The sequence below is a fragment of the Hyaena hyaena genome, unplaced genomic scaffold, assembly GCF_003009895.1.
Source record: "Hyaena hyaena isolate Hyena2069 unplaced genomic scaffold, ASM300989v1 scaffold_158, whole genome shotgun sequence".
Taxonomy (NCBI): domain Eukaryota; kingdom Metazoa; phylum Chordata; class Mammalia; order Carnivora; family Hyaenidae; genus Hyaena; species Hyaena hyaena.
In genome coordinates, this window is record NW_024080790.1 from 754,654 (window position 1) to 777,331 (window position 22,678).

The 22,678-nt window shown below is 45.8% G+C and overlaps 1 protein-coding gene across 2 annotated transcripts in view; it reads left to right on the plus strand.

Moving 5' to 3' along the window:
- Nucleotides 1-610: 610 nt before the first annotated feature.
- ADD2 (adducin 2) overlaps nucleotides 611-22,678 on the plus strand; it is a 54,384-nt gene continuing 32,316 nt past the window's right edge. Inside the window, exons 1-7 of one of the 2 annotated variants that reach the window (XM_039239579.1) lie at nucleotides 611-669; nucleotides 4,532-4,649; nucleotides 10,116-10,332; nucleotides 12,082-12,220; nucleotides 19,551-19,702; nucleotides 20,094-20,174; nucleotides 22,498-22,647. In XM_039239579.1, coding sequence (XP_039095510.1) covers nucleotides 10,150-10,332; nucleotides 12,082-12,220; nucleotides 19,551-19,702; nucleotides 20,094-20,174; nucleotides 22,498-22,647 — 705 coding nt within the window. In that variant the 5' untranslated portion in view covers nucleotides 611-669; nucleotides 4,532-4,649; nucleotides 10,116-10,149. Of the gene's footprint in view, nucleotides 670-4,531; nucleotides 4,650-10,115; nucleotides 10,333-12,081; nucleotides 12,221-19,550; nucleotides 19,703-20,093; nucleotides 20,175-22,497; nucleotides 22,648-22,678 lie in introns of those variants that run through there. The other variant, XM_039239580.1, reaches the window with a different exon arrangement.

Below are 22,678 nucleotides of genomic sequence, written 5' to 3' on the forward strand. Positions count from 1 at the left end.
CTCATTTCTTTTGGAAGTCTTTCCTCTTATGCCCAATTCTAATTTGTGCTCATTCTTGGGCACCAATAGATACTCAACAAATAATTGTGCTTGTCTAGTGAGGGGCAGTGGGACAGATTTCAAGTGGTGAGAAAGAATACTGGGCCCATTTATTACATAGCAGCACAATTTCTGGATAATAGAAGAATGGGAAAAAGTGCCTAATAACCATTAGGTCTGGGGCCCTTTACTAGAAGGCTTTTAAAATTCACTGGACTTTGCTAGGAAAAGATGCATCAGGGATGCTCAGAAATGAGCACTTCTTAGACCTGTAGCAGTCAGGGAGTTAAAGGGTTCTTCCAGCCAAGGGAGTTTCCAGAGAGGGATAGAGAGAGACTTTGCCATTTCTCTCCTTCCTCCTTCTCTTCTTCTTTTAAACTTTTTTGTCCTAAATGGTCACAGGAGTTGATACCTACTATAGAAGTTGGGAAATTCAGAACCGTGTGAAGAAGCTAATGATAAGCTTCACCCATAATCCCACCATGCAGAGCTGTGAGCTTTCTCTTTATCTGAACAGACCAGGCAGGGTGTGGTCCAGCCCCTAGTTCAGCAGTCTCCATTTACTTTGCAGAGTAACAGCAGCAAAGCCATGACCAGCTCCTCCTTCCCTTCTGGAAGTCTCAAGGATCGGTGAGCTTGGGTTCTGACTTGGTCTAAGGCTTGGAGAAAATGGTGTACTGTGGGGCAGGGGGCCTAGGGCTTTCTAGGGCTGGGACCACCCCAGGGGAGGCCATGCCCATGGTGTGTTGGGGGTAGCTGGAAGCGACCATTTGCAGCATCTTTCCATTTTGGGCTCGGGGTACTCAGACTGTCTGTTCCTGTTTGATACCTCCTGCTGAAGGGGTAGGAGACAGGCACCCACCTCTCTTAGGTGCACATGGAGCTTAAACACCTTCTCACAAAAGGTCAGACAACTTGGGCATCTGTTACTTCCCTTCTAGACCTCGTGTTCCTTTTATCGCTGTCAGGAATGACCCATAGAAATGTGATTTTATACTCAGTGATTACATATACCTGGTCTTCAAAGGGACAGTGAGGAAAATGACTTGTGATGGAGAGCATCTTTTGTGATTTGCAATCCCCAGCTGCTCTGCTAGGAGGGTGAACCCCAGGCAGAGTCTTTGCTGAACAGGGGTCAAGGGTATGAGACTATAAACTGGGGATACTGAGAGGGAGCCCTGCTGAGCACAGAATCGAGGGCCCTGGGGTAGGGGCAGGAGAAGGGCTGCTAGAGGGAAGAGGTGAGAGAGACAGATAGGGGGCAGGGCAGAATTTTGGAGAACCAAGGGGATTGTGGCTGGTGGCCTGTGGTATATATTGCTTTCTCCTCTGTCTCCCCATAGTCAGTGTTATACTGTGGAGTTGGATTTGTTAAAGAGTTGTGGTCAATTGCTAGAATTCTGTTGCAAAATAGGCAGGAAGAACGGCTGCCAGAGGGGGCTCAGCCTTTTGGGTTGAACAACAAAAGAACATTTCGTTTTAAAGGAGGTGATCTGAGCACTAGGAAGCCTGCCATATGTGCTTCCGTTAACACTCAGCACCTTACCATGAAATAGGCTGTTAGGGGTCTGTCTCCCGACATTGTGCATGAGCTCCCCTAGGGCCTAGAGCCTCTCTCACCTCTGGCACCCCAGGACCTGGACAGCGGTGCTGCTTTGCTGAACCAGCCAAACCTCCAATGGTCTGTTAATTGAGTTTCGGTTCAACTAACATTCATTCAGCATCTGACTGGCACCGGGTCTTGTGGCAACATGGGAAACAGAGAAATGCCAAAGACACAGGCCTTGCCTGCTAAGAAGCTTATGGTAATAGTCTGTTGCTGTCAGACTGTAAGTGGGACAAAAGAGGTGAGTCAAGGTGATGGGAGAGTCTAAGGGGACGTAAGGGGGGAGCTTCCAGAAGGAGAGGACAAAGAGCTGAAGAGGACAGCTGAAGGGAAAAAAGCAAAGAGGAAAGAGTTCTCCAGGGAGAGATCAGCATGGACAAAGGTGCAGAGCTGGGAACCAGCCTGGTGCCTTCCAGGTCCTGGGCACAGCCCCGGAGCACCTGTGAGAGGCAGGGACGGTGGGGGCAGGCACTGAGAGACTCACGAGGCTTTGTGTGCTGGCTAAAAGCCTGGATCTCCCAACCTCTCTCCAGAGAGTTGTCAGACTGGGGTCCCCTGAGGCCCACCGAGGGTGGCAACCCTGCCCCAGTTGCTAGAACCTTCTGAGTGGCCCTGACATCATACCTCTCTCTCTCTCATTAAGATATGGTGCTTGTCCTGGCCCTGCTCAGCCTGACTGTACAGAGATCTGATAGTTTTGGTACCACAGGGGAATGTTTTACATTTGCCTATGATACCTTTCAGGACTGTTTTCATTTCTTTAAATATGTGTGTGTGTGTGTGTGTGTGTGTGTGTGTGTGTGTGTGTGTGTGTGTGTGTGTGAGAGAGAGAGAGAGAGAGAGAGAGAGAGAGAGAGAGAGAGAGCAAATGGAGGAGGGGCAGAGAGAGAGGGAGACACAGAATCCAAAGTAAGTTCCAGACTCCAAGCTGTCAGCATAGAGCCCAATACAGGGCTTGAACTCACAAACTGTGAGATCTTGACCTAAGCCAAAGTTGGACGCTTAACTGACTGAGCCACCCAGAAGCCCCAGCCTATTTTTATTTTAATCAGGAGATAACACTATAACCCAAGGAATGGAACTCTAATAGTGGAATTTCAACACCAACAGAGTTGGGATGGGAATTGTTATGTTCAGTGTCCATTTATTTGAGGGACGGATGTCAGTCTTTTTAAATGAATGGCACAGGTCACTTCTGGGGGCTAATGATTAGTTCTCTCAGTGGATACAGTTAATAGCTCAGACTCTGAAAATACAAATCTTAGCAGGTTATGGCCATGTACCTCATGCGTCATACCTCATACGGCCTGGGCTGCTGGGAATTGGGAAGAAGCTTGTGCTTTGGAGAAGACAACTTACGAAGCTGCAGGATTGGTCCTTAGGGGACATCAGTGGACACCTTTAAAATAATAGCATCCAGGAGCACCTGGTGGCTCAGTCGCTTAAGCATTTGACTCTTGATTTCAGATCAGGTTATTTTCTCATGGTTAGTCAGTTCGAGCTCACATCAGGCTTTATACTGACAGTGAGGAGCCTGCTTGGGATTCTCTATCTCTCTTCCTGTCCCTTCCTCACTCTCTCTCTCTCTCAAAAATAAATAAATAAACTTAAAAAAAATAAAAAAGAATAGCATCCAGAGATATGTCAGCAAGCCCCGCCCTAAAGCTAGCCAGCCCTGGAAGGGAGGGTTCCTTCCACATTGGTGGGCGTTGGACAGAAACAGCATGAGCATGAGGTGGTGGCCATGCCCTGTTCCAGCTAAAAATAAGACTAGTGGGAAGAGGACCCCAGCTGGCAGCTAGACATGCAGAGCATAGAAAATAGGTTATGGAACCAACTGCCAGGTCCCTAACTAGAGCCATGAGCACCAAGTCTGGGCTCAAGGGCCATCACAATACTGAAATGCGAGCCCAGGGTATCCCGACTGGCTAAGAAGGAAGCTGTGCCTCAGTGGCCATGCAGTGTCCTGCACTCCCTCAGGCACACAGCAAGATGGGATCTCTCTCCCCTCAGTAGTAAGTCAAATCTTCTCAGATGCTCTATTGTGGGCAGTGCTGGGTCAGGGATGGAGCTGAGCTGGCCAGTGAGGCAGGACAGGCAGGGACTGGCCCTGGGGCCATGGTGGGAATAGGAGTTGGTGTCGGGGATGCTGCCAGCTCTGGGGGAGACAAGCATCCTTGCTCTGAGCACCAAGTGAACATTGCCCAAGTGAAAATGGAAATGACCTTGATCCCCAGGATTTTGGGAGTAGTAACTCATCCTTGTCTGTAAGACATTCACAACTTTCTATTCCTCCTTCAGTAGCACTTCATAACCAGTTCCCCAGGTGTCAGCTGGGGGCCTCTCTTCCTCTTGAACCCTGGGTGAAATTGTCTTGAATCCACCAATTCATGCTCTGTGCACTTCCAAAAACCCTTACACCTGCCTGGGGTGTGATATTCTTCAGGCTTTTCCTGCTTCTTTGGCTGCACTCAAAATTCTCTCTTATCCGTGTCTGTGAGTTGAGTAGCTGTTAGTGAAGTATTGGGGGGTGGTGTGAGGAAGCCCAGCAGCCTGTGACCCCTCTGGGCTCATTCAGGAGTTCCACATTCTCCCTCCACTGCATAAAGTAACTTCTCTCCCCTGTTCCTCAAAGCCAGTAGTCAGCAAAGAGATTTTCAGTTCCTCTCCTTGAAAGGAGTTTTGATCTCATTTGTAAAGGTAATGAAGATTTCTTTATTTCCTTTCATAGGCAGAATTTACTTTTAAACTAAAATTTCATTTCTAGTTCATTTTTAAGAATTTCTTAGCAGTCCTTAAATCAGCACATAATGGTGCTTTAGAAACAGGGCGAAGAGTCCTGGTGGTGCAGACAAGACCCTGATATTTGTTGTTTGTGTTTTTCAGCTTCTACCCAGATGTTTGAAGTCCTGTAGATGTGGTCGGCGTCCCTGAGAACGAAGCAGAGTGCACGGGCTGAGCACTGAGAAACAGCAGCCTGGGACAAGGCTGATTCAGCCTCCCGGTAATTTGTCAGCAGTTTTTGGTGATGATGGGCAGTGAGGCAGGCTTTTTGGTTGAGTCCACCTAACCAGAATTAGTTTCCAGTCACCCAAGTCATTGCCATGAATTCCCCCAATCTTGCTGACTCCAGAGCTCCCATGGAATGTGAAGGACTTTAGTGGTCATTAGTGCAATCTCCCTGGAAGGGGCAGAAGCCCCTCTACAGCATCCTGTAGTCACCGAGCTCCGAGGAGAGAGGCACCACCTGACAAAGCAGCTTGTCCCATCTTCCTATTCCTGAGGAGCTCCTACTGATGCAAAGTTGCCCCTTGCACCCTCCTAAAATCTGCCCACCTCGTTCTGGCCCTGGGGGCTCTAAGGAAACACCTTTCTCCCTCCTCCACATGGCAGCCTAACAGACGTCTGGGGACAACTGGGGCGGAGGAGTGCAGGATCTGGAGCCAGAGACAGTCCTGTTTGAAATCCTCACGTCACTGTTATCGTGTGATCTCAGGCAAGTTAGTTAACCTCTCTGAGATTCATTTTCTTTATCTGCAAAAAATCTGGCCTATGAAATGGTCCTGGGAATGAAAATGAATCATGAATAGAAGTAGCCTGGTGGTGTCCCGCCACCAATTCTCTAATGCAAATGGAGTGTCCTACAATTCAGCTAAATTCTAACACTACACTGGGTTAAAGGGCACGCAGGTTAACTACCACAAGTAAAGGACAAGGTCACCAATAAAACTGCCCACACTTGAGGCACTTGGGTGGCTCAGTCGGGTAAGCATATGACTTCAGCTTGGGTCATGATCTCACAGTTCTTGAGTTGAAGAACTGCTACTTGGGCTCTCTGTGGTCAGCACAGAGCCTGCCTTGGATCCTCTGTCTCCCTCTCTTTCTGCTCCTCCTCTGCCACCATCCTTCTAACTCAGTTGGGTATAAATTTGAAGGTTCCTATGCCCCCTCTTCAGTCTCTAATTCACTGTAACAACTCACAGAACTCGCCGAAGTCACTATAATTGTGACTACAGTTTTATTATAAAGGATTCAACTCAGGGACAGTGAAATGTAAGTAATGCATAGGGCAGAGCATGGGGAGGGTGCGGGATTGGTGAAGAGCATCTATGGCCCCTCCTTACAGAATCTGGGTGCATCACCATCCCAGCATACCAATAGGAAGCTCCTCTAAGCCTTGTTGTCCAGAGATTTTTAATGGGGGGCACCATTGGGGAGAGGGGCTTTATTACTACAAGACATAATTGTTTAAATCATATGCCACTTGATTGAATCATCTGTCCTCCATGGTTGGGAGTGGGGCTGAAGCTCCTACCCTCTAATCATGTACTTGGTCTCTCTTGCTGGGGAGAGGGACTTCAAGTCCCTCCCTTGAAACATCTAAGGGTTGGCCATAAGTCATCTCATTAGCATAAATTCAGATTTGATGAAATGGACTCATTATGAAAAACGAAAGACCCTCCTAATGTGTTTTTGGATATTTTAGAAATCTCAAGGCTTTCTAAAGCTCTGTGCCAGGAACTTGGGACAAAGGCCAGATACATTCTTCATGATGTCATACCTGGCCCAACAAGCACTGGCCACTGATGGTCACCATCCTGCTTATCCTCTTCTTTGTGATCTCCAGGTGGACATGTTCCCACTCTCTGGTCAGAGAACGAGTCAATCTCATCAGTCTTTTTCTGGATGTTATTTTTGTTAACATAGCTCAAGAGTGAATTAGTTTTTTGGACTACAACATATAATTACAGTTATTTGATATGCACCTGTTTACAGTTGAATTATAAGCCTCTCATTACTTGACTTCCTAATGCTATGATGATTCTAGCCCCCAAATGACACATAATAAAAGGAAATGCTTAATAGCACTCGATATACACCAGGTGCTCTTTTAAGTTCTTTACATACATTAACTCATCTAGATGCTCACAACAGCCTAAAGAGGTAGTAAAATAGTTCCGATCCCCATTTTGTATATGGAGAAACTGAGGCACAGAGAGGTTAGGTAACTTGCCCAACAAGATCACATAGCTAATAAGTGGCACAGTTAAGATTGGAACTCATCATGTTCTTGTTCCAGAGTCCATACTTTTTTTTTAAAAAAAAATTAATCTCTATACCCTATGTGGGGCTCAAATTCACAGCTCCAAAGTCAAGAGTCGCCTGCTCCAACTGAGCCAGCCAGGCACCCCTAGAATCCCTGCTTTTAACCTCTAAGCTACACTGCACATGACTTTGGTCACCTATGTAACATTTTGGAAGGAAAAGGAGGAGCACAAAAGGATGCTTCTGGTTCACAAAGTCAAAGGGTGGTTTTCTCTGTCCCCCTTTGTCATGATGAGGGAGTCAGGACTTCCATTTTCGACCCCAGTCTCATTGGAGCATCTCTGGAGTAACCTTCTGGGGATGGGCTCTGAGAAGTGAGGGCAGGTCTGGTGGCATAGTGGTATGGGCTCCTGTCCAGCAGAACCTGAACTTTTTCCTTCCTCATGCTTCAGGGAAGATAATGCTACTTCAAGCCTTCACAGACCCATTCCTGGGAATGCAGCCACTCCAAGGGGAAGGAAAGAGGGTCAGCCTTTTCCTGCCTAAACAGAAAGGATTTGAGCCAGGAAGGCTCAGTAGTGGCTGTGCTGGCCAAAGTGATCCCAATCCCAGAGAAGCTGAGAGTTCAGGTGGCTCTAGAGCTGGTGGGACCTGGAGTCATAAGGAACACAGGGAGCTCATCCCCACGTGCACATCCGTTTTACCCATCGGGAGGCTACTTGTTTTGTTTTAAAAATAACATCAAAGACTGGCACTACAAAAATGCCAAAGAGAATTAAAAAGGGGGAGCAGTGCCTCTGGAAAAACGTCTGCAGTGCTGTCTGCCCAGGAGAATCTGGGTGGCGACTGCATGACTGCGTGGCTCTGATGCACTCCCATGGTCTTTGTCCTTGCAATCCCATATTACTGTCCAAGTCTCAGAGATGATGCTAACCCTGAGAGCATGGTGGAGGTGAAGTATTCTTAACTCACCCCATGCTCGAGGGACTGACTTGAACCTACAAGGCAAATGTCAGTAGGTCATGTGTATTCTTTGCAGATGTTTCTCTTCTGGCAATTGGCTTGAGGAAGAGGCCTCAGGGGGAAGGGGTGGGGGGGATATGGCGATGCAGGAAGAAGGTCTCTTGCTCCAGAAACCCAGATCCTCCATCCTCTGCCTTTCTACACAAACCTGTCTCTCTCCATATAGTGTAAAGCTGGAAGGGGCTCCAGCATTCATTTTGTTCACTCCCTCGCTTAGAGATGAATAAAAGGAGACCCAAAGAGGGAAATTACTACTTGCCCAAGCCCATGCAGCTAGAGAATGACAGGGTGGGGGTGATATTGCAGACTCTGACTTCTAGTCCATAGTTATTTCTACCAGAAACATCCCTGATGGACTCGATCACCTTCTCTTCTTAGACGAAGAATCTGGCTTGAGTGTTACTAAGTACAACCTCAACAATTCTAGCACTCTACCAAATCTGTTTCAAATCTTTCTTTAGAGAATGCTTTTTGCTTTTTGGGTTTTTTGGCTGTCACTTCCAGAAGATGCCTCCCCCATATTCCATCACTTGCAAGAAAATATCTCATCTCCAGAACCGGTAGGCATGGTTGGGGGAGATCTGGTGAGGGCATTCATAAGGAAATGATTAATTAGTGAAAGAATTAAGAGGAGATGCCATGGTTTGGCAAACTTGCAAGAGCAGATTGCGGTGGCATTTGGAGCACTCTTGCTGTCCCAGGTCAAGTGTATAGTGGCAGGTGGTGACTGGGGTTGAAGGATGGAATCTGGATAGCCATGGGAAGTGGCACCTGGCAATAGTGTTAGAAGATAAGGCTTTGTGCCATCTTTGGCTGGCATGCTAAATGGATAACACCTGGAATGGATGCTTTCCATTATGTGGTGCAACTATTAACATCTAGCCAGTGGTATTTTAACCCTGGCTGCCTATTGGAATCAACCAGGGAGCTTTTAAAAATCCTGATGTCCAGGATGTCCAAACTAATAACATGAAAACCCTTGATGTCAGTATTTTTTAAAGTTCCCCAGCAGATTCCAACATGCACCCAAGTTTAAGAACCACTGATCTAGGCCACTGGTTTGGGCAATCAGCTAAGGGACTCTGCACATATGCCCTCCCATGACCTTGCTACTTGCTCTTCCCCAAAAGGGGAAAAAATGAAGGAAGAGAGGAAGGAAGGGAGTGATGGAGGGAGGGAGGCAGGAAGGAAGAGGGAAAGGAAGAAAGATCACCTGAGTGTTCTGGGTTGATGGGGTGGATTACCACTTTTTCTGTTACCTAATGTTATGTCCCACCTGCCCCACTCAGAGGAAGTGTAAGGTGGAGGGTAGAGGCCTGACAGAAGATGGGAGAAGTCACATACAGCTCACTGAAAAGAATAATATGCTTTACTGGCTGTCAGCAAGGCTTCTTGTGTAACAAGCTGCTGGCTGTAATGAAGGTCAAGGTTAGGGCTAACAGAATGGGCCAAAGGGGAAGAACAGATCAGGATGAAGAGGCAGGAGTGCTCTGAGAGAACAAGAGAGCATTCCACCTCCTCATGGAATGCAAATATGAGCCCATGGAGGTAAAGTGAGGGAGGGGCAGGTTAAGGATGAAAGCCAGTGTCCTGCTCCCCTGTAATGCTCTTTGGTTGGCATCTCTCTACTCGTGTTCAGAAGCTAATTCTTGTTCAGTTAAGGCCTCTTGCTGGGAAGGGGATCACACAACAGGGAGAAGGCTAGAGCTCTGCAAGACTGGCCTCGGTGTTGAAGGGGCATAAGCCTGGCTTGAAGTCCTAGTGGTGCTGACACACAGTCACCCTAACTTAGTGTTAGGGACTGGTGTGGCCAAAGCCTCACAGATGGGAGGTAGAGGTTGGAACTGCAGCCTGCTTCTTCAGAAGAGCTTCAATATAGTAAGAGAAGACATTCCTATATTCACCCTCAGGCCTTAAGAAAAAAACAAACACACATGCTTGAGTAGAAAAAAAGGGGTCTCAGTCCAACTCTCCTAAGGCTGCCCTAGGCCTCATTCCTGGGATCAGGCCTAGATATAGTACTTTAGTAAGTACTAATTCTCAATACATAGCTTTACACTATCTAGATACGCATCATAGAAATGCTCCAAAAGGTGTGCAGGTCACGCTCGCACTGGATTCCAAACTGTCCACTTCCACTGGGGTGTGGCAGTTTAAGCCTGACTGGTTAGTCAGGGAAGGGTGGTGGACGCCTGAGCCTGTGCCATATTTTTGCTTGGTGCGATGATGTGTTAGCGCCGCCTATAGATGGGCAGCTGTTGGCGCAATGCCGTCCAAACCGCGGCTGGGCTTACACCCTCCTGGGAATAGTGGCCTCCAGCATGTGAATTCAACCGAATCTAGCCCCTCTATTTTAGGAAACTGTACTAGGACTGGGAGCACCCTCTTCCCTTCTCTATAGGCTTCCAGGAGAAGATTGTAAACCCACCAGGAGAATGAGTGAAGAGACCGTCCCCGAGGCTGCCTCCCCGCCGCCCCCGCAGGGGCAGCAGTACTTCGACCGCTTTTCTGAGGACGACCCTGAATACTTGCGCCTTCGCAGCCGCGCCGCGGACCTGCGGCAGGACTTCAACCTGATGGAGCAGAAGAAGCGTGTCACCATGATCCTGCAGAGCCCGGTGAGTGAGGTCCACCCCAGGCGGGTGGGAGAGGAGGAAGAGAAGGAGGGAGGGGAGCGGGGAACTCCTGTTCATTCATCTGCGTGAACCTGAAAGGTAAAGAACTCCTCTTCCACTTAGTGTCATAGCAGCTTTAAGGCTGCTGAGCAAGACGGCGGGACCCTGTGTTTAATTCTCTCCCTAGTAACTGCTGGATGGCAAAACCAGGTTTATGTGCAGATGGTTTCGCTTGGTGCTGGGAAGGGGTGGGTCTGAAAGACAGAAGCCCTGCTTCAGTCTCCAGTCGTCCCCCAAAGCTATAACTATGAACTAACAGCCATATTTGTGTAAACCAGAGGCCAGCAGGGGACGTCACATGGAAGGCTTGGGCCTCCCATTTTTGCATATCACAAAGAACTCACTGTTGGGGCAGGAGGGTCTGCAAGATCCAGGAGGGGGAAAGAGTGGAGGGTACAGAGGGATATGGGCCGGGGAAGGGAGAACAAGTCATGATCACAGTACCATGGCCCCAGAATTGAGGTCAGTTGGTACCTGCGTGGCATGGACACAGAGCTCATCCTTCAACAAGTGGTGCATTGAGAAGAACAAAGCATGGATCTAATGGGCCACTGAAGTGGGAGGCTGATACAGGTTGCGGGGGCTGGGGGGTGGGCAGAGCATTGTAGAATGAGAGGCTGAGAGCACAAGGGCTGGGAGGTCCTCGGGAAACACTGCGTGATCCTAAGGCTTGAGAAGCTCAGGATAGAGCTGGCATCTCCAGGTGCCTGCTGGGATGGTGTCTGCCTCAGTCCCCACTGGGCTTTGGAGGGCGGCCAGGGCATGCAGGGGGCTATGTGGGACCCTGGTTGAGTGCACACAGTGAATGCTCAGGTCTCACAGAGGAGCCCTGAGGTCATGGGCCTGAGATTTTGGTGACAGCTGACTATGACAGGAGCCTGGAGGAATATGGCAGGTACTAAAAGCATTGAGATGATGGAAAAACTGCAGTGTGTGACTAGGAGAGTGACAGATGTGGTAGAAGTGGCAGAGTTAGTACCAACCCAAGTTTGGGGGCCTGAATGGATAGGACTCTATTCTCAGGCAAGAAATGGAACAGGAGGAGGTGGTGTTTCTTCTGTTCTTTTACGGACTCACCGAAGCCTCTTCCCTCCTGCATGTTCCCTGCTGCCACCTGGTGGACAGGCATGCCTTATTATGGTCTGAAACGCCAGGCTTAGAGTTGTAGGACATCAGAAATGGAAGCTACAGGGAGGACAGCAAATCCTTCCATCTATGAGGAAACTGAGGCCTAGAAGAGCCATAGGCATGCCTACTGCACAGGGACAGTGGCACACTTTTTAATTCAGTTCTGCTTTTTAAAAATGTCTCTTAATTACTAAAGTGAATCCCTGCCACGGCTGATAGTGGTAGGTAGGGAGTCATGGGGAGAGTGTCTTGACTATCACTTAGACCCACGAAGGACCTGGAATCTGGATTACTGCTCATAGGACAGAGAGAACACAGCACGGGACATCTCCTTTTTGCTTCCCAAACAGCAATTGGAGGGGGGTGGGGTGGGGGGGTGAGGTGGGGGGCGGGGGTGGCTTCTGAGATACCTGTGGAATTCCCAGTGTCCTCTGCGGCCCAGGGATCCCACATGTGGCCCTGGCCTAGTTGACCCAGGGGATCACGGTGGGCACTGGGAAGAAGGGCCCTCAGTCTCCTGCATGAGACACACTGGGGGCACCAGCGCCTTGTGGTCTGCTTCAGTCTTTCAGGGAGGAGCTGGAAGGCCTCATCCAGGAGCAGATGAAGAAGGGGAACAATTCCTCCAACATCTGGGCCCTGCGGCAGATCGCGGACTTCATGGCCAGCACCTCCCACGCAGTCTTCCCAGCATCTTCCATGAGTACGTGGGGAGCTGGGGAGCTGCCATGAGCAGAGGTGGAGGAAGTGGGGCGGGGAAGAGAGGGTTGGTTGCCAGGCTACTGAGCGAGCGGTGCAACTGGGTTCGCAGACCTGGGGGAGCAGCCAAAGAGGTACCTGGCTCTGCTTCTGAGGCTGCTGGATTTAAAGACCCACAGGAGAATTCTTCCTGATGCCCAGAAATAGAAGGGGGAGGATGACTTACGGGAAAACTTCTTGCTCCTTCTGCTGGGGGAGGGGACAGGATGACATGGTGTCACTGCTGTGGGAGGCAGGGCAGCCTCTATGTGACTCTTCCAGGCCCCCTCATAAGTGGATTAGCATGAAGGGAAGAGATTTGCAGCTCAAAGTCCCTTACATGGCCTCTGCTTGAGCGCCCAAGAGTAGAGTGAGGATTCTCTTCCCTCTTATTCCAGTTACAGATACAGGAACTAAGAAAAACCCTTGTGCTCTAGCAGCAGCCCCTGACTCAGGCTGCTCTTTTCCTCAAGCTCCTGGAGCCACTCCCTTACAGATAGGGGCGTGGGGATGAGAGGAGGCCATTGAAGCCAGTATCTCCGTGTCACACTGGACAGACCAACCTGACTCCGTAGACCAGAGCCACAGGCAGCCAGGGCTGGGCATGAAACCATTTTCCTAGTCTCTGAAGTTCTGCCCACAACCTTTAAGAAACAAACATTAAAAAATACTTCCCCTCAACAGCATAAATACAAGAGTATAATTAAAAATTAGGAAAATAATTCAAGAAAGAGAAAATTCACTGTACTGTGTTCTTACAACCAAGAAATGACTATTATCGATATTTCGGTGTATATATCCTTCCAGCCTTTTTCTTTTAACATAGAAATTAGGAAAACAAAAACAGAATCACATTATACATGCAAATTTGATAGCTTAATGTATCTTGACTAATTTTTTACATAACAAAAGATGGTTCTGTAATACAGGGTTTGGTGGAGATATGCATATGCTATGGCATGGCTGAGTATGCCATAGTTCATTTAACCAATTTCCCATTTTTAGACTTTTAGGTTGTTTACAATTTTTTGCTATTGTGAAAACAATGCAGTAAATCCTTTGATTTATTCTATGACTATTTTCTAAAGACAGATTGCTGGAAGTAGGATTGCCGGATTAAAGTATTTGCATGTTTTGAAGATATTAATGCATAATACCAAATTTCCCCAGAGAAAGACTGAACCAATTTACAGTCCCACCAAAAATGCAGTCATGCCCATTTCCTCTACCTTGATCTGTACATAGCATGTATTATACCATTCATTTCATTTTCTTGATTTGATAGGAGATAAATAGCACTTTGTGTTTTAATGTGCATTTATTTGATTACTAATGGGGTTGGATATATTGTCATATACATACTGGGGTGGTTTTCTTTTTGTAGCACATTACCTGTCATATTTCTTGCCAATTTTCCCACTTGCATATTTTTTTTCACAGATTTTCAAATCTGTATAAAATTCAGCTATTTCCCTATTATTTGTTAAATATATTGCAATTTTTTTCCTGCTTCATTTTTGCCTTTTTTGTTCACGACATTTTTATCTTGGAGAACTCTCTAATTTCATGTAGCTGAATCCATCAATACTTTCCTTTGTGTGTTCTGCTTTTGATTACACACTCAGACACACCTACCCCATGTTTTATCATCTCATGGGACAAATACCTTTAATTATTTATGTATCAAATTTCCTCAACTATTTGTGCCAGCTTATTCTTAAAAATAACTTTAGAATTATTTTGTCAAGTCCCCCTCCCTCCCTCCCATCTACCTCAAAAATTATCTTTTGGAATTTTGGTTGGGATTATACTAAATGAATAGATTCCTTTGGTGAAGAATTTATACATGTACAATTTTATATTAAAATGTAAGTTCCATAGGGGAAAGATGTTTGTATCTTTTGTTCACTGCTGTATCCTAGAATAGCATCCTGGACTTAGAAAAGTAACTGTCACATAGTAGATGTTTTAAAAAATATTTGCATGAATGAATTTTAGGTCTGTTCAGAAATGATGTATGTCTTCTATTTATTGCTTTCTTTTTTTTTTTTTTTTGCCTTTTTTAATGTCCATCATAGAAGGTTAGTAGTTCTTTTCATATAGTTCCTACTAATTTCTTGTTAAGTTTATCTTGGAAATTTTATGTAAGTTTGTTATTTTAAATGTTTTTTTTCTCCACTCAATTTTCTTACTGGTTATAGCCGTCACCAGTAGCTTCTTGTCAGAAGCTTGCCAGTACCAGAAAAGTAGCTTCTTATGAACTCTTAAATTCTAATAGTTTCTCAGTTAATTCTTTTGGGGTTTATATATTTTTAAAAAAAGTCACATGACCTGCAAATAATGGTCATTTTGAATCCTTCATTTCAACATTTATCCTTTGTTTTCTTTTTCCAGTTTTCTCACTATATTCATTAGAACCCTCAGAACAATGTTTAATTATAGATTAGAAAATAAACATTCTTCTCTTGTTTCTGACTTTAATAGATACCCTTTACCAGAAGAGTTGAGTTCATGATCATGTTGAGGAAATCTCTTTTTATTCTAGTTCAATATGGGTTCTTCTCAGAAATAGATGTTGAGTTTATAAAATGCATTTTGGGCATTTATTGATATTCCTTTCTTTGAACTAGTGATGTGATGAATTATATTAATAGATTTCTGAATATTGAATTATTTTTTCATTCCTGACATCAGTCATTCCTGGTCTTGATACATTCTTCTGAAAATACTCTTCTAGATTTGATTTGCTAGAGTTATTCAGGATTTTGCATATTCGTACATGAGATTTGTCAGAAATTCCCTTTATGGGCAGTCCTCATTTAGTATTGGTATTAAGACTATAGTTTCGGGGAGCCTGGGTGGCTTAGTCGGTTAAGCGTCCGACTTTTGCTTAGGTCATGATCTCGCGGTTCGTGGATTCGAGCCCCGCGTCGGGCTCTGTGCTGACTGACAGCTCAGAGCCTGGAGCCTATTTCAGAGTCTGTATCTCCCTCTCTCTCTGACCCTCCCCTGCTCACGCTGTCTCTCTCTCTCTCCTAGAAATAAATAAAAATATTTAAAAAAATATTTAAAAAAAAAAAGACTATAGTTTCATAAGGTAAATCAGGTGATCCTTGCACTTTGCTGTGTCCTGATGGAATTTATTAATTTATTAATTTAATTTTTATTTTAGAGAGGAGGAGACAGGCTGAGGGAGAGACAGAGAATCTTAAGCAGGCTCTACTGAGTGTGGAGCTGGACACAGGGCTTGCTTGATACCAGGACCCTGGGATCATGACCTGAGCTGAAATCAAGAGTTGGATACTCAACCAAATGAGCCACACAGGCACCCCTGTCCTGATGGAACTTAAATAAGATAGGAAGTCTCTCTTCCTGGAGATTTATTATTCACTGGTAAAGCTGTCCAGATAGGTGACGTTTTTGTAACATTTTTTTTTTCTCAGTTTCATCTAGGGTCTATAACAATTTTATTTTGCTACATCCTGAGTAAATTTTGGTCATATATTTTAAATAAATAATCCATTTCATGGAGAGTCTCAAAATTATTAGGGTGATGTACAATCTTTCTATCATTTAAGCTTTCTGTTGTGGATGAGATGACATCCCATTCTCATTCCTGGTGTTATATATTCCCACTTTCTATTTACGGCCAATCCAGATGTTGGTTTATTCATAGATATCACATAAGCCAATTCTTGAATCTATATATTAGTTCTACTAATTTTCTAGCTTCCCAATTCATTGATTTTGTTTTTCTATTCATTAATTCTTTTCCATAACTTTTCTTTAGTTTATTTTGTTATTTATATTTTTTTTCTGGAATAGAATAAAATGCTTTATTTTCATTTTAATTCAATAATAAAGACATTTTAGGCTATGAATTTTTTTTCTCTGAATGTAAGTTTGGTCTTATCTCATGAATTTTGACACAGTATTTCCTTTTTTTTAATTTCTAGGTAGTTTGCAGTTGCTGTTTTGATTTTATTTTATTCAAGGAACTATATGGGAGTGTCCTTTCTCATTTCCAAGCTGTTAAATTTGTATTTTTTAAAGGTTTGTTGATAATGTCTAGTTTTATTGAATTGTATTTGGGTAATGTAGCCTATTTAATGTCTATGTTGGGGATTTATTGAGATTTTCTCTGTGGCCTAATACCATTTTTAAATGATATGTGGATATAGAATCTATCTCTAGGGCATAGTATTTAATCTGTATCTTCATTTATTATTTTTGATTTTACAAAAAATGAGATTTGTGTTGTCTTCCACTATATATTTGATTACTGTTCATTTCTATTTGTATTTCTGATGGCTTTTGCTTTGTATCTTGCTGAAATGTTATCCGAAGCAAAAGTGTTCTTTATAGCTATAGCTTAATTATGGATTATAGGTTTATTTCACAAAGGATGATGTACACAATGATCCTCCCAACAGTCACCCTTGCTGCCTGGCTTTGTCTGGGGTCCTTATGCTTTTGTCAGACCTCCCTTCTTGCTGCCAAGGGTAATATTCCAAAAGTATGTGCTTTCCCTGATTTCTACTTTGATAATGGTGTTATGATCTCTGTTTATTTTATTTTATTTATTTCTGAGAGAGAGAGAGACAGCGTGAACAGGGGAGGGTCAGAGAGAGAGGGAGACACAGAATCCGAAACAGGCTCAAGGCTCTGAGCTGGCTGTCAGCACAGAGCCCGATGCAGGGCTCGAACCCACAAACAGTGAGATCATGACCTGAACCAAAGTCAGATGCTCAACCAACTGAGCCTTCCAGGCGCCCCATCTCTGTTTATTTTTTGTTTATATTTGCTGTACGTAGTTTTGGTGACTCTCTTCTTTTTACCTGCTTTATGTCACTTTATTTTAATGTTGTTTGTTAGTAAACCTCCTGTGGCATTGTCTTCTGGCCTCTATTGCTATAGCAGAGAAATTTGAAGCAGCCTATTTTTTTGTTCCTTTGTAGGTAACCCAAGTTTTTTTCTAGATGTTTGCACATTTTTTCCCTCCTTATTCTTGTATTTCAGAGATGTGTCAGGAAGCATATAATTATAGGATTTTTCTCTATGGACTTTTCCCTTTGGAATGTAGTATATCCTTATAATATATTTACACAGGTTTCTTTTGCAGTTCAGAAATTGTTTCTGTTGTATTGATGCTGATTATCTGTTTGCTGGTTCTCTGGTCTTTGTCTCCCACAGCTATCCTATTTTTTCTCATCATTTTCATATCTCTGACCTTATATTTTTTCTTTTGGGAGAGAAATAGAGCTGACCAGCATTCTCACTGCCTCAGTGGTTAGCATCTGTCAGGAAGACAGTTGAATGCCTGAAAATCTGATTAGTCTATGTCCAGGGTATCTGAGTCAGGGAAGTTCCAAGAGTCATGAATTCACGCACAGATAGGTTGTTCTTTGTCCAGCTCCATTTGCCTTAGAATTTTGTGGTGGTTCTGTGTTTTAATTTAATTTAATTTTTCCAGTAGTGTGTCTTTCAGTCTTAGCTTTCCCAGAGGGGTTAGTGAGTTTTCATTTTTTTCTGTGTTTCCTTAGGTCCCTTGAGTAAATGACTTAGTTAGATCTAAGTCATAAACCTGGCACTCAGTCATCATAACTTCTGTGAGGCTGCTTAGAACAAGCATTCTCTCTCTTAAAACCCTGAGAGCAGGCATTCTGGGATGCCGGTGGAGGCTTCTGGTCTCTTCTCCCACCCTGGGCCTATGGGTGGGGTAATCCTTACAGCAAAGCTCCATGGCATGGGGGAGGGGGACACTGATACAGAACATGGAAGATGTGATGGCATGTTTTTAGATCTATTCTGGCCTCCTGGACATCCCCGGGACTCCATAATTATTTGTAAGAGAAGGATTCCAAGAAATCTTGGATAGCCCCCCTTGCCTGGCTTTTTCTGGGGTGGGGGTGGGGCTTATGCTTTTAATACCCCTCCCTTGCTGCTAGGAACAAAGAAAAGAGGTAGTTGCTTGTCTAGGGAATGCACAGAAAGAAAGAAAGGATCCCAGACTGGTCAATTCCAATTAGAAATTGTTGACTTTAGAATTTTGTTGTTCTTTTTGCCAGTTCAGCTGAGCCTTTGGACCACTTCTTTCCCTGTCATCTGTGGTTACTAGACACATGCCCTGGAGGTATTCCTCTGGTGGCCACAGGCTTCCCGGGGGGCATATCCCTGACATGGAGTGTTTCGAGGTTTGTTCTGCTTGCTTTACATAGGCCCAACAGCGCCTGATCCTCCCTCACTTCTGCAGACCATCTCGTCATTTCAACTAATGGCAAACCTGATATAGGACATATATCAAGTTGTGTAGTAGTGAGGTTACTGAGATGGTGTAAGCTTCTAAAGGCCATTTTAATCCATTAAAGTTTTTATTGGGATGCTGGGATAGGCAGCATCAAGAGGCTCCCTGCCAGACATCATTTTAAGCCAGAACCCTCTCCTATTGATTCTTTTATTGGTTTCTAGACACTGACTAATTGGAAGTGCTGGTACTCAGACACCCTCTTATGCCTTCTGGAGGCATGCAGGGAACGGTCATCATTTTAATGGGATAGACCGGACATCACCTCCTAAACCATTTGGATGCTCTGAGTATAGGACTCTCAAACCTTGTAGACCCATTTCCAAATCCTTTCCACATCCACCCAAATTCCCAGAAAGGACCATAAATAACCAAGGACTGCACATCCAGAGGGGAGAAGATGTGGCCTGCTTGAGGCCTTGAAGCCCTTCAGCCAGCCATACTGACTTCTGGAAGCTTATGACTTATCAGAAAGACTTGGGGAATTGGCTTCCTCCCTGACTTGACTTTCTAATTTTCCCTGTTTCTAAAGTAGAGGAGAAGTTATGTTACATGGTATAGTTTAAACAATATGATAATAGCAGGTCTCATGATTACTAACTTCTTTATTAAAACTTGTTGATGAAATATATCCATATTTCCACTTAGAAACTTATTGCTTTTATTCAGTGTTCATCTTCAGTATTTATTATAGGCTTGGCATTCTGAGACCTCTTCATTCTGTGGTTTGAATCTTGCCATGAATTTTGACCAAAAGCAATGCCATTTTTATCTGAATAAGCAGAAGACTTACTTGGGCACAACTATCCATTCTCTGGACATTCCCCCCCGGGGAAGAGTCAAAGAATACTTAATTCCCTGCCTGTGGAAGTTTCTTGTGCAGCTGTAGTACCAGTGAGAATTTAGAGTGGACTAGGGCCAAGGAAGGAAGGGGGACAGACAGGAACCCTGACCCTGAGAGCCACCTTGCCCCCACACTGTTTCCCTGCAGACTTCTCCATGATGACGCCCATCAATGACCTCCACACAACTGACACCTTGAACCTGGCCAAGGGGGAGCGGCTCATGCGATGTAAGATTAGCAGTGTGTACCGTCTCTTAGACCTTTATGGCTGGGCCCAGCTGAGCGATACCTACGTCACGGTGAGCAGAGCATCTTAGAGTGGGGTGGGCACTGTGTGGGGCCCTGACAAAATAGGAAGAGAGAACTCCTGCCTGTTGGCATCGCCATGCACTGAGCCCTTTCAAGGTTTCTAACCACTGTGGTCACTTCTCTGGATAAGGAGCTAAGAACTCCTGGATCCTATTTCTAGGGCTACCTTTGATCACTGGGAGATTTCTCTTGTAGGTCCATTGCCCCAGTTCCAAATAAAGGCTGGGCCATTTTCATCTCTCATGTGCTGGAGGGAGATAAGGGTTCCTGGGGGAAAGTTTTAGATGCAGTGGATTCAGAGGAAGAGGGGATTCCAGCAGAGCATCCTTGGAAATGATCCCTCTCTCTCCTGGCCACTGAAAACATGTGTCTTCCTTCCAGCTGAGAGTCAGCAAGGAGCAGGATCACTTCTTGATTAGCCCTAAGGGAGTTTCTTGTAGTGAAGTCACCGCATCCAGCCTGGTGAGTATAGTCTGGAATCTCGCTGCCTATTCCTTATTAAAACAACAGCAGCCTACAGTGACAGGCCATCTCCAGATTAGCCACTGTTGTCCTGTCCCTTGTAGAGCTTGCAGTCTGGTGGGCCAGAGAAGACACATGGCCCTGAAGCAGAATACCCACAGCACAACCCAACCATGAGACCAAATGCAAGGTGCAGTAGGAGGGAGGAGGAGGAGATGGGCCTGGGTTCTTTCCTGTACCTGGGATTGGACCCCAAAGGCTGGGAGTGAGGAGGCCTTCCTAGGGGAGATATATTAGAACAACAGCCAGTACTTTCTCTCAAGCATTCTGCAAGACCTGCCTAGTGCTGCTGCCACTTGAGATAGCTTCTGGGACCCCTTATGGTTCTCTTGTTCCTTTTAGGTGTAGTAGGAAGAGACTTCCAGAAGTTGGTCTTGATCAGGAAAGATTCCTGGGTGGGAGGAGGAAAGCAGTAGAAAGGACTGTCTTACAAGCAGAAGAGGCCCAGTGGCTGCAGGGGCTACAGCTTCTGTGCTGCATAGCCAAGGCCAGAGGGCGCCACCTCCAGGCCTCTGCCAGCCTTGACACACACATGTTGAGTCCAGGCATGCCAGCTGGGCCAGGACCATGAGGACTGCCAAGGCCACTTTACGGGGAGGAGAGGACGCTGGTGCCCAGGGGGTAAGTGACTTGCACAGGACCACCTCACAAGGTCATGGTGAGTCAGACTGGAACCAAAGACACAAGGTGGCACAGGCTCTGCCTTTAAGGCATTCGTGGCTTAGTGGAGGAGCAGGCAAGTAAACTCGGAGTGAAGAATGCTCTCATACAGCAGGAAGTTTTGGAAGCCCCAGTAGGAGGGGCAGAGGAGTTGGGTTGACCCGGTGGTGAAGGAGCTGAGTCCTCAGAAACCCACAGGATAAGCAGACATAGACCAGGGCCGCAGGGAGAGGCTGGGCAGAGGCAGCTGTGTCCTCAGCAGGAAGACAGTTTGCACAAAGCCAGGCGCATACCAGATCATGGTGAACTTGAGAGGGCAGTGAGTGACTGCATCTGGCTCACCTGTTAGGTGTCCGGAGGTAAGGCTGGAAGAGTGACAGGGGCCAAGTGATGAATGGCACCAAAAGCCATTGTTATGGTGATTTTACTTTATTCTGCTGGGCATGCAGAGCCTCCAAAGCACTGTAAGCAGGTGAGTGATGCGGCCAGGTCTCTGTGTAGCCATGGTACCCACCCTGCCAGCTGTGTGCAGGAGAAGTGACATGAGGACAGCTGGCTGGTCCTAAGGAGGGGATGCTGCCTTGGATAATGCACTGTCAGGCACAGGGGCAGTTCCGTGAGCTAGGAGTCGGGGGAGGGAGTGAGGCAGAAGCTGCCATTGATGAAAAAGCTCCAATGTTTGCCATTAGCCAGGAGGGGGTGTGCGCATGTTTGTACTTGCACAGGGTCGTTTTTGTCTATGCTTAAGCACGATTAAGGAATAATCTTTTGCTGTGTCACAAAGTGACCTTCTCTGGTGGTGATGTTCTGTGAAATTGTTTATGTTAGCAGGGCACACCACAGCCTGACTGTGCAGGGCCAGCCAGAGCCACCAGCAATTGTGTGCGTGTGCGTGCGCACACACACGCACACACACACACATCACATGAATGTGTGATTTTTAGCCATGACACCTACTACCTCCTTGGCATCAAAAGCAGATTATATTATAAGACCAGTGACTAGTTTCTACCTGTCCTTTAAGACCTAGCTTTTGGGAGATTAGTAAATGGATGTTCATTATACTATTCTCTTTACCTTTGTGTATGATGTTTGAAAATTCAAAGTAAAGAGTAAAAAAAAAAAAATCTCAGATGTTACTTCTTTTGGGAAGACTTCTCTGATCTCCTTTTACTGGGATCAAAGACTCCTTCCATCTGTTTCTAGAGAATTCTGTGACTATCTTCTAGCACCTCTACCCAAGGTATGGTCCATGGACCAGCAGCCTGGGTATCACCTGGGAACTTGTCAGAAATGTAGACTCTTGGGCCTCATTCTTGGCCTACTGAATCAGAATCTGCGTTTTGACAGGTGATTCTTATGCCCAGTAAAGTTTGAGAAACTCTGCTCCAGTGTTTTTCCTGCTGAACTATAATCACCCATGTCGCCCATTGGCCTGTGTGTTCACTGAGGGCAGGAACCAGGTCTCTTTTGCTCCTAACGCCAAGCCCCGCCCTGGCTCCTGGTGTGCCAGAATGCCTGAATACAGTGGGTAGGTGTGTGCTGGCTCACGTGCGGGGAGACTTGCCACAGGGCCATCAGTGTCTCTTCTTCGCTGGCCCAGATCAAAGTGAACATCCTGGGAGAGGTGGTGGAGAAGGGCAGCAGCTGTTTCCCAGTGGATACCACGGGCTTCTGTCTGCACTCGGCCATCTACGCAGCCAGACCCGACGTGCGCTGCATCATCCACCTGCACACGCCAGCCACAGCAGCCGTGAGTGTCCACTCCTTTGGCCAGCATTTCA